The following is a 10541-nucleotide window of genomic DNA, read 5'->3' on the forward strand; positions in this document are numbered from 1 at the left end:
ATACTCAGCACTGCTATGAGAGGCAGTCCTCGTGGTACAGGCAGAGTAGGCCCACATGCCCACAGAGCCAGCAGAAATGGGGCAGGCTTTCAAAGAGGGAAGGGACACTTTCTTGGTTGTTGCACCTACTTTAATACCAACTTCAAAAAAGGAAAAACATCCATCCACTTCTAAATGTCTTTATGAACACAGAGGCTGGAGTCCCCAGCCAGCTTCCGAGACAGCCCTGCACATCCCGCAAGTGGCCACACTCAACCCACACCACACCGTTCACTTAAAGCTACAAGTCCTAGAGACGAAGAGCTGGCGAGCCAGTGCGTGAAACTTATCAACAGCGCTTCCAGCCACATGAGCAAGCTGCGTAGATACAGGGAGGTGCGTGGGTCCCTGTGGGGAAATCCTCCAGGCACATCGAAGCCCAGGCATGTTTAGTGCGAGACTTGGACAAAGCCCCGAGTCTATGCTGGAGCTGTTGAGGAATCAAGGCAGGCATCAGCTGCTTCATAAGGATCTGATAGATGAAGTCTCCCTCTGTTGCCCGGGCTGGAATGCAGTCAGTGGCGCCATCTCAGCCCACTGCAACCTCCTCCTCCTGGCTCAGCCTCCTGAGAAGCTGGGACCACAGACGCGCCACCACACCCGGCTGTGTTTTGTATATTTGGTAGAGACGGGGTTTCACCGTGTTGCCCAGGCTGCTCTGCAACTTCTAAGCTAGAGCGATCAGCCTGCCTCAGTCTCCCAAAATGCTGGGATTACAGGCGTGAGCCACTGTGCTGGCCTGACACGGTTCCTCGTTTTAAAGTGCATTACTCAAAAAGCAAACTACCCGATTCCCTTTTAAATATGAATACAATCCAAACTCAGAATCCAGAGTTGTAAAACCTGTGTGCAAAGAACTGTCAAGGTGACTTTCTCAAATTAATAAATTGTCTTAAAATGATTTTCTGTAAAGCTTTCTGGGTCTGGGAAACAGACCTGAAGTATTAACACAACTTGGGTTAATTGTGGAAAAAGTGTGACTTCAGGTCACCCATTTCCAAAAGAGCAGCGGGTCACCAAGGGGCCTACAGGTACAGACTGGTCTTAGTCAACCGGTCTGCTGGCTGCTTTTAGATGAGCTGAAGTACAAATGGATTACATTTTAAAATACAAAATTGGACACCAAGTGTAAACATACTTGCAACTGCAGGCACTCGAGGTACCAGATACCTCCGTTTTCAGCAGCCTATGTAAGCGCTGAGGGGCGTGCTGTGGGTCCCGCGTGCTGGGCCAGCGGGGGTGGGAAAAACCGCAAGAAGCCAAGTAGATACTCGAGGAAAACACCAGAACTGAAGTTACAGAGGATGAAATACCAGCAGCACAGAAACAGCGACAGTCTCTTGGCTTTTGTCTGTAGCCTGTATTAGCAGAGTCCAATATCCAATTAAATAGATAGAATTCACTTTACTATTCTAATTGTGCTGAGATCCCTACAGGTAAAAGACCCCCATCCTTCCAGCCGGCAGCAGGGCAGCGTGAAGACTGCCAAGCCTCCCAGTCCCCGGCCCCCACATCCCTTGGCCTTCTCGGGACGGGGAGGAGCTCCCAGAATGCAGCCAGCTAAAAGCCTATTTTGCCCCTGGTCATGGAGTAGCCTAGTTTAGCCTCGTTGTTAATGAAGGACATGAGTCCCACGTAGGTCTCGATGAGCAGAGGACGCTCCAGGATCAGCACGCCATTCGCCTGTCCTGGCAAAGGGCTTTCTTTTTGGGCTTTTTTGACAGCTTGAATTAACAGAGCCTTGAAGCTTTCCAACTTTAAAGAGAGAAAAACATGGAGCTTTAACCGGCAGGCAAGATAAAAGCGTCTATTACTTGAAAAAATTAGTATTCTGAGACACTTAAATCCCTCCAAATCCCACCTATCTCTTCGTCCCTTCACTTGAAAGGGCTGCCTCTGCCACATCCTGGCAGTCCCTCAACTCTCGTCCCCATGGAGCTCTCTAGGTGTGTGGAAATCTTACCACCATGCTCTTCTGTAGCCAATGGCAGCCAGCACCTGCAGAACCCTTCTTGTATACAGGGCTGAGTGGCTTTGCCCTCACCCAACCTACCAGGTCAGTAAATAGGCCGAGGCACAGAGCTGGGGAAGGCTCTGCTCTAACCCCAGCCCCGAGGCCTCCTCTCCTGGTGTGCATCCGCACTGGTCATCTGGCATGGCTGGGTCTGCTGCCACTCTCTGAAGCCCAGTGGGGGCCCTTCTCCACCCAGATCACCATCAGGAGGTCACATAAAGGAGCTACGCTGACCAGCAGCCACTGGCCGCACACGGCTACTTTAACATAAATTAACCAGAATTTCTGAAAATGTAGGGAATAAACTCTAAAATGAGAGTTTCCTCTCTTACTGTTCCTAGCCTCATCTCAAGTGCCCAGCAGCTCCACGTGGCCACCGGACAGTGCAGACCCGAGTGTCTCTGTGGCTGGGGGGGGGGGGGGGGCGGGGGCCGCCCCGGCGGGGGGGGCGGCTATTACATGCTTGTCCTCTTACCTGGCACAGAGATGCTGTCTTCTCATCTGCGCCAGCCATCGGGTGTTCTGTGAAAGTGGCATAGGGCACGTTGGTAGACCAGGGATTCCATCTGTTTATGAAGGAAGGACGACTTTGCTTGTCCCACTGAATTCGAATCCCAAAACCTTCTCGCCTGAAAAGTCAGAAGAAATACCCAGACTTAGCATGGCAGGCCACGGTGCTCCCACGGACAATCTGACAATCTCATCAGTTAGGAGAGCATGATAGCAAAAAGCACTTTCACATTTACAGAAAAGACCTATGACATATCACAATGGAAAATGGCTAGTGGTTTTTAATAGTAACTTCAATCTCAACAATTGCTTTAAATACTGTACTGATAAATATGACAAATGAAATGTTTTGGTTATTAAATGTATTATTTTAGTAATCTTTACATGATTAAAAATTAATAAACAGGAAAACCGGCTGGGCACACTGGCTGATGTCCATAATCCTAGCACTTTGGGAGGCCAAGATGGGCAGATCTCGAGTCCAGGAGTTTGAGACCAGCCGGGGCAACCTAGCAAAACTCTATCTCTACAAAAATTACAAAAATTAGTTGGGCTTGGTGGCAGGCACCTGTAGTCCTAGCTACTTGGGAGGCTGAGGTGGGAGGATCACTTAAGCCTAGGAAGTGGAGGATACAGTGAGCCAAGACTATACCACTGGTGCCTGGGTGACAGAGTTGGACTCTGTCTCAAAAAAAAAAAAAAAAAAGAAAAAAAAAAAAGAGGGAATAATGATAGATAGGCTATCCAAATGAGTGAAAAGGAAGTGTAACCTTCCTTTCCCTTCTGTCATATTAAATGTTCCTTAAAATAAAATTTTAACCAACATTTAATAAAAATAACATTTTAGTTTTAAATATAAATTTATTTTTAATTTATTTTTAAAATAAAAATATCAACCAAAAGCTAAAATTTTTATTTTAGCTTCCTGAATTCCCCACCCAAATCTCTCCATCAAAAATCTAAGTTCTACAGCTTAACTGGCTGTAGTAATGTCTAGGTTCCTCACATTTCAGAAAATTATCCTACAGCGAAAAGACCAACTCCTTAAAGTTGGTCATTAAATATTTCCAAATTTGTCTAACTTTTAATGGTATCTATAAATTTAAATGGGATCCTCCTTTTCTCTTTAAAAAATTAGCCAGAGCAAGACTTGATGTGTCATGCATCTGTCCCTGGCTGGAGAAAAAATGCAGAGTTTGGCCTTTACGTGAAGAACATCCAAGTTCCTTTTTATCACGTTGGGCTCTCCTTCAGGGCATCTTGAACTCATGTAAGTCTTTTTACTACAAACCTAATAGCTGCCTTCTGTGCCAGATTTCCTTTTAATGCACTCAACTGCCCAGAAGTCGCTTCTTTTTAAGGAACTTTCCATTGATATTTGGAGCTGGGGCCTTTATGCTTATAGCTAATGGCAGAGAAGATACACCACTTGGGGAGCTGATTTAAAAGGGCTGAATTGTAAGGTCCACTCTGGCGCTTAGGTCCAGGGATACCGGACTCTGAACAGGCTTACTTGTTGAGCGATTTCGGGGGAAACTGGAATTCTCCGTAGGAAATGGTATCTACTGCGTTGAGCGCTATCCGGACCACCTGCTGGCACTGGAGACTGATGAAGTCGTATTTACAGATAAGCAGTGACTGCTCCGTGACCAGCACCAGCCGCTCCTTCTCATTGTTCCAGTGATCCACCCTGCGGGCAGAGGAGGGGCCTCAGTCCACCCTGGACGCGGCTGTCTCGACTTAGGCAAAGCCAGCCCGCCTAGAAGGGCAGCAGGGGCGGCGCGGGGCGCCTGAGCGTGGCACGAGCACCCCGGGAGGTCCTCGCAAGGTGCAGCGCGGCGGCTCGGGGCGAGTCCCCCCAGAGAGGAGCGCGCAGCCCCGGCTTACTCGGTCAGCAGCCACACTCCCTGGATCTCGCCGTCCTCCACGGGCCGCACCACCACGCGGATCTCCTCCACGGCCTGCTCGATGCTGCCGGGCTGGGCGGGCGGGGCGGGGGCAAAGATCAGAGGTCACAGGTCGCTCCCTGCGGGACCGCCCGGCGCCCGCCTCCGCCACCACCCGCCACCATCCCGCCCCGCGCCCTCGGCCCCGGCCCCGGCCCCGGCCCCGGCCCCCGTCTCACCCGGAACACGAAGTACTCCTTGACGCGGGCGCGGCGCGTGGGGTCGTGGATGCTAAGAGGCCAGAGTGTCTGGCGCAGCGGCGTCCCCGTTCCCGGCCGTCCCCCGCCCGGGCCGCCGCCTGCCCCCACCTCCTCGCCGGCCGCCAGCACCGCCGTGGGGCTAGTGCTGGCAGAGTCCACCGAGTCCCGCAGCTGCAGCATCGCCGCGCCTCTTACCGACCCCAACCCTTACGCCGACGAGGCCGCCGTCGCCGCAGCCACCGCCAACGCCACCGCCACAGCCCGGCCGCGCCCCGGCCCCGCCCCCGCCCCCGCCCCGCGGACCCCTGCGATTGGCTTCGCCTTGCCTGCCCCGCTTCTGGCTCCGCCCCTTCCCGCGCCCGCCGACCCTCGGGATTGGTTCTTCTCCTGCCTTTTTCGCGATTGGCTCCGCCCTGCCGCCGTTCACAATCGCACCCGCCCCTCCCCGCGCCGGAAGCGACCGTCACGCGCAGGCTCACTTCCTGTTTACATGACTAGAAGGGGCGGGGCCGAAGCCGGTTGCCAGGGTGTCTCGGAGGGGCCCGGAAGGAGGGGCTGGGAACCCTGGAGCCCCTTGGCCCGCGGGGAAAGCGGGTGACCCGCCCTGCAAGTGGGATGCCCCCTTCGGCCTTTTGGAGCGCAGGCGGGAACTCGCACTGCACAGAGGGTCGCGGTGCCCGGGAGTTGAGGTTGGAGGATGCGGAGCGGTGGCCCCGGTGCACCGAAGGGGAGTTCGCACGCCGGGCAGCGGTCTCCTGCCGGGACCCGGCGTTCGTCACACACGGCGCATTCGTGACTGATCAACAGCGCAATGCACTCTGAGGCGGGAGGCTAGAAAGTGCTGGTGTGCGCGCCCAGGCCCTGGCTGTCGCAGCTCCCAGGCTGTCGCGAGCCTTCAGCGAGCCAGTGCGCACAGAAGGCTGCCCAGAGCTCCCGGTCAGCGCTCGCAGTTCGAGGTGGAACATGTGTGTGCCCTGCGCTAGCCCCAGTTCCCGGAGGTGCCCCCAGCGCGTGTGGAGGGGGCGATGAACGGACCCGCAGTCTGGAGGAGGCTGCGGGAAGGAGGCGCAGAGTCCAGGGGTCAGGGTTACCTTCGGGCAGGAGAACAGATCCCTCTGCTCGGAGGTGAGAGACACACGAGGCGGGGTGCACACAGGCGAGGAGAGTGAGGTGGGGGGAGAAAGAGTTCAGGGTACATCTGTTTCCTTCAGTCAAGGAGTGGGGATGGAGCGGAGTGTTGGTAAAGATGGACAGTTTAGAATCGCCGGAATGAGAAACGGGCAAAGAGAGCTCCTCAGGGAAGGGCGTGGGGATCTCTGAGCAGCTGCGAGACCTCAGGGAAGTTTGCAGTGGCGCCTCCCACGCGGCATCTGGGGGAGTGGGAGAAACCAATGCTGGGCTGGTCTAGACGGAGGAGTGTGCTGGTTAGCAGTGGTCAAAGACCAGGGAGAAAAGGGAGGCCAAGATCCTCGAGGGAGTGTTTACCCAAGAAAGGTGGAGTGCAGGGATTCTGCCCCACTTGCCAGCAGACAGGCCAGCCTGCCAAAGTTGCGTGGGCGCTGGCAGAAACACGCAATACCCCCGAGTCAGAGACGAAAGACTACAACGGGAAATGGGCGACGCTGATGTGCCCAGACACATGTTGCACCACAGTGGGTGCGCTACAAAACGGGACCCTGGAGCTTGTGGACCAATGTGGTCTTTGTCCCAGAGGGAAGCTGTCTCCCTGGCAAGGGTGCCCACTGCAAGCACAGGCCTGAGAAATGGCCCGGAAAAGAGTGGTCAGGGCAATGTGTTCTTGGCACGCCCAGCAAGACCGGCCAGAGGGACTTACAGACGAGTGTCTCCCAGCTACCTCACCAGCGGGGACCTTGAGGTCCAAGTGTCCAGTCTGGTTAGAAATGGCCGCAGATCCAACAGGCGCTGGTGAGTGGGAGAATACCCCTGAGGGAGGAAGAACAGAGGTGAGGAGGGAGCTGAGTGAATGTAGATGAGTAATACCTGGATGCTGCAAGCTGTGGTCAGTGATGAGCAACTAGAACCAGAGGTTCCAGAGAGAGGGAGTGAGAAAGAGGGAGAGAGAATGGGGGTGAGAGACAGGGAGAATGAGGGAGGGTTCTGAATGGACGCCAAGGATGGAGCTGTGGTCCTGGAACCAGATGCCCAGGGAGTGGGATGAAGAACCCTGGGCATGGGAGCCCAGGGCCGGTGACACTGGCTGGGGCCGAGGCTGCAGGCTGCTGGCGGGAGCTGGCAGGACAATGAGGATTATGAACCAGGTGCCTGAGCCTTCTGTGGATATGGGGAGTGACTTGGATGTCTATACATAAATTCCAGAAATGACAGGAGGGATAGATGATGGAGAGACTGTGTTTTAGACAATAAACACATTTCAGTCAGTGTGGATGAGTTTCCTGGGCTTCTGTCACAATGCACCACAATGCATCACAAACTGGTTTGTTTTTAAAACAACAGAAACGTGTTTCCTCATAGCTCTGGAGGCCAGAAGTCCAAAATCAAGGGGTGGGCAGGGCCATGCTCCCTCTGCAGCCCTGAGGGTTGAGGCATGCCTTACTCTGCCAGTGTCTTGTGTTGCCAGCCATGCTTGGCATCCTGGGCTTGCTCATACACTGCTGCCATCCCTGCCTCCATCTTCATATGACCTTCTCCTGGTGGGTCTCTTCTGCAAGATCCCTATTGGATTAGGGACCACCCTAGTGACCTCATCTTTAGTTTATCATCAGCATCTTTGACCAAATAAGGTCACTGTGTGTGTTTGTTTTCACACTGCTATTAATGTGAAGAACTTACCTGAGGCTGGGTAATTTATAAAGAAAAGAGGTTTCATTGACTCACAGTTACACATGACTGGAAAGATCTCAGGAAACTTACAATCATGGCGGAAGGCAAAGGGGAAGCAAGGCACGTCTTACATGGTGGCGGGGGTAGCGGGATGTGCCACACTTAAACCATCAGATCTCGTGAGAATTATAAGAACAGCAAGGGGAAAATCGCTCCCATGCTCCAATCACCTCCCCCCAGGCCCCTCCCTCGACATGTGGGGATTACAATTCAAGATGAAATTTGGGTGGGGACACAGCCAAACCATATCATATCATTCTACTCCTGGCCCCTCCTAAATCTCATGTCCTTCTTACATTTCAAAACCAATCATGCCTTCCCAACAGTCCCCCAAAGTCTTATTACAGCATTAAAAGTCCACAGTCCAAAGTCTCATCTGAGACAAAGTCCCTTCTGCCTATGAACCTGTAAAATCAAAAACAAGTTACTTACTTCCAAGATACAATGGAGGTACTGGCACTGGGTAAATGATCCAATTCCAAAAGGGAGAAATTGGCCGACACAAAGGGGCTAAAGGCCCCATATAAGTCCAGAATCCAGTGGAGCAGTCATTAAATCTTAAAGCTCCAAAATAATTTCCTTTGACTGCATGTCTCACATCCAGGGCCACACTGATGCAAGGCGTGGGCTTCCAAGGCCTTGGGAAGCTCTGCCCCTGAGTGCCTGTGGCTTTTCCAGGCGCAGGGTGCAAGCTGTTGATCTACCATTCTGGGGTCTGGAGGACAGTGTCCCCCTTCTCACAGCTCCACTAGTCAGTGCCCCAGTGGAGACTCTGGGGGCTCCCACCACACATGTCCCCTCTGCATTGCCCTAGCAGAGGTTCTCCATGAGAGAGGGCTCTGCCCCTGCAGCAGACTTCAGCCTGGACATCTAGGCGTTTCCATACCTCCTCTGAAATCTAAGCAGAGGCTCCCAAAGTTCAACTCTTATCTTCTGCACACATACAGGCTCTGCTGGGCTGTACCTTGACCCCTTTTGACCCTGACTGGAGCTGATTTTGCCTCCAAGGCCTCTGGGCCTGTAATGGGAAGGTCTGCCGTGATGCTCTCTGAAATGCCCTGGAGATACTTCTGCAGCTCATAGCTTGAATTTCTCCCCAGAAAATGGGTTTTCTACCACGTAGCCAGGCTGTAAATTCTCCAAACTTTTATGTACTGCTTTGCTTTTAAACCTAAGTTCCAATTTCAGATCATCTCCTTGTGAATGCACATGACTGTACACTTTCAGAAAAAGCCAGCTCACATCTTGAATGCTTTGCCGCTTAGAAATTTCTTCTGCCGGGTACCCTAAATCATCTGTCTCAAATTCAAAGTTCCACGGATCTCTAGGACAGCGACAAAATGCTCCTAGTCTCTTTGCTAAAGTATAGCTTTGCTCCAGCTCCCGGTAATTTCCTCATCTTCATCTGAGACCACATCAGCCTGGACATTGTCCATATCACTATTAGCAGTTTGGTCGGTACCATTCAACAAGTCTCTAGGAAGTTCCAAACTTTCCCACATCTTCCTGTCTTCTGAGCCCTCCAAACTGTTCCAACCTCTGCCCATTACCCAGTTCCAAAGTCACTTCCACATTTTCATGTGTCTTTATATCAGTGCCCCACCCTCCTGGTACTAATTTTCTGTATTAGTCCATTTTCACACTGCTCTAAAGAACTACCTGAGACTGGGTCATTTATAAAGGAAAGAGGTTCCATTGACTCACAGTTACACCTGGCTGGGGAGACCTCAGGAAACTTACGGTCATGGTGGAAAATGAAGGGGAAGCAAGGTATGTCTTACATGGCAGCAGGGGTGGGGGACAGGAAGTGCCACACATTTAAACCATCAGATCTCCTGAGAACTCACTATCACAAGAACAGCAAGGGAGAAATATGCCCCCATGATCCAATCTCTTCCCACCAGGCCATCGACACGTGGGGAATTACAGTTTGAGATGAGATTGGGGTGGGGGCATAGAGCCAAACCATACCTGTCATATTCACAGGCACTGGGGTTAAGACGGGACTGTGCCTTTCTGGGGGACACACGTAATGATGTGTCACACACGTGCATGACAGAAAGTCTAGCCAGATGGCCGCTCTCTCCACACACACTGGTGGTGGGGCAGGGAAGATGGTTTGTGATTGGGGTCTGGCTGTGAGGTCCCAGGAGGGGAGCCCCTGAGTTTGTCTATTTCTTGGGGCTTTGAAGAAGCTATTTCCGTTTCTGTCAGCAGGTGGCAGCATCAACCATGTGAGGCCTTCCAATCAGAGGGCACAGCTTTGTGCTGGGTGTGTATTCAAGCCCTAGATGAAATCATTATTTATCTTCCTGCCACTGGAAATCTCAGCTGGGAAGTGTGGGTTCTTATCTTAATTTCCATATGTTATGGTTTTGCATTTTACAAAATCAGTGGGTCCTGCCTTTGCCCTCATTCTCTGATGGATGTGGGAGTCAGGGGGCCACGTGCCAAAGGGTAGTCCAAGGTTGGGGTCCTCTAGGTGCCTGCACCAGCTCCCCCAGGCTGAAGGTCAGTGCGCAGCCTGGAGGCTCTTCCTGCATGCAGGGTCCTTGGCTTCCACAGACAGCTGTGCTTTGGGGGATGCACTTTGGGCTGAGGAATGTTTTTCAGCCTCTCCCTTCTCCATGGAGCCAGGGCTGGGGCTTGGCGGGTCCCAGGGCTGCGTGCGAGGGTCGGGAGCGCTGGGGGCAATCATGAGCGATCAGGTGGTGTCTTGCAGACACGGCCCTTACTCTTTGGCAAGTCATGACAGAAGCAGAAGCAACTTCCACAAATAAATGCCTCTCCATGCAAGTGGGGAAGGGGCCTTTCGGATGGGTTTGAGGATCAGGAGCAGGCTGCGGGGGAGTAGCAGGGGTGTCATTCTCGTGCAGTTCTCAAAGTCTGAGTCGCATTGATGGTAATTTCCTCCATCCCTGTACCCAGCAGGAAGACGGTTTTGCGCTGCTTCCCACCTGCCCCTCGCCG

General features: G+C 52.9%; 1 protein-coding gene across 1 annotated transcript; it reads right to left on the reverse strand.

Moving 5' to 3' along the window:
* Positions 1-108: 108 nt before the first annotated feature.
* Positions 109-5013, reverse strand: TPRG1L (tumor protein p63 regulated 1 like). Its single transcript, XM_023215173.2, has 5 exons — positions 4689-5013; positions 4451-4542; positions 4077-4253; positions 2529-2682; positions 109-1794 (listed from the first exon to the last, which is right to left on the reverse strand). The coding sequence occupies exons 1-5, from the start codon at positions 4887-4889 to the stop codon at positions 1600-1602; spliced, it is 819 nt and encodes a 272-aa protein (XP_023070941.1). The 5' UTR covers positions 4890-5013; the 3' UTR covers positions 109-1599.
* Positions 5014-10541: the final 5528 nt, after the last annotated feature.

This window comes from Piliocolobus tephrosceles, chromosome 1, assembly GCF_002776525.5.
Source record: "Piliocolobus tephrosceles isolate RC106 chromosome 1, ASM277652v3, whole genome shotgun sequence".
Classification (NCBI taxonomy): Eukaryota; Metazoa; Chordata; class Mammalia; order Primates; family Cercopithecidae; genus Piliocolobus; species Piliocolobus tephrosceles.

Excerpts from the sequence above, each read along its gene's own strand:
- TPRG1L (XM_023215173.2), bottom strand. The coding sequence starts at position 4,889 with ATGCTGCAGCTGCGGGACTCGGTGGACTCTGCCAGCACTAGCCCCACG. Across the intron at positions 4,543-4,688 it reads AGGAGTACTTCGTGTTCCGG|CCCGGCAGCATCGAGCAGGC; the intron begins GTGAGACGGGGG and ends CCGCCCGCCCAG. Across the intron at positions 4,254-4,450 it reads GGAGTGTGGCTGCTGACCGA|GGTGGATCACTGGAACAATG; the intron begins GTAAGCCGGGGC and ends CTCTGCCCGCAG.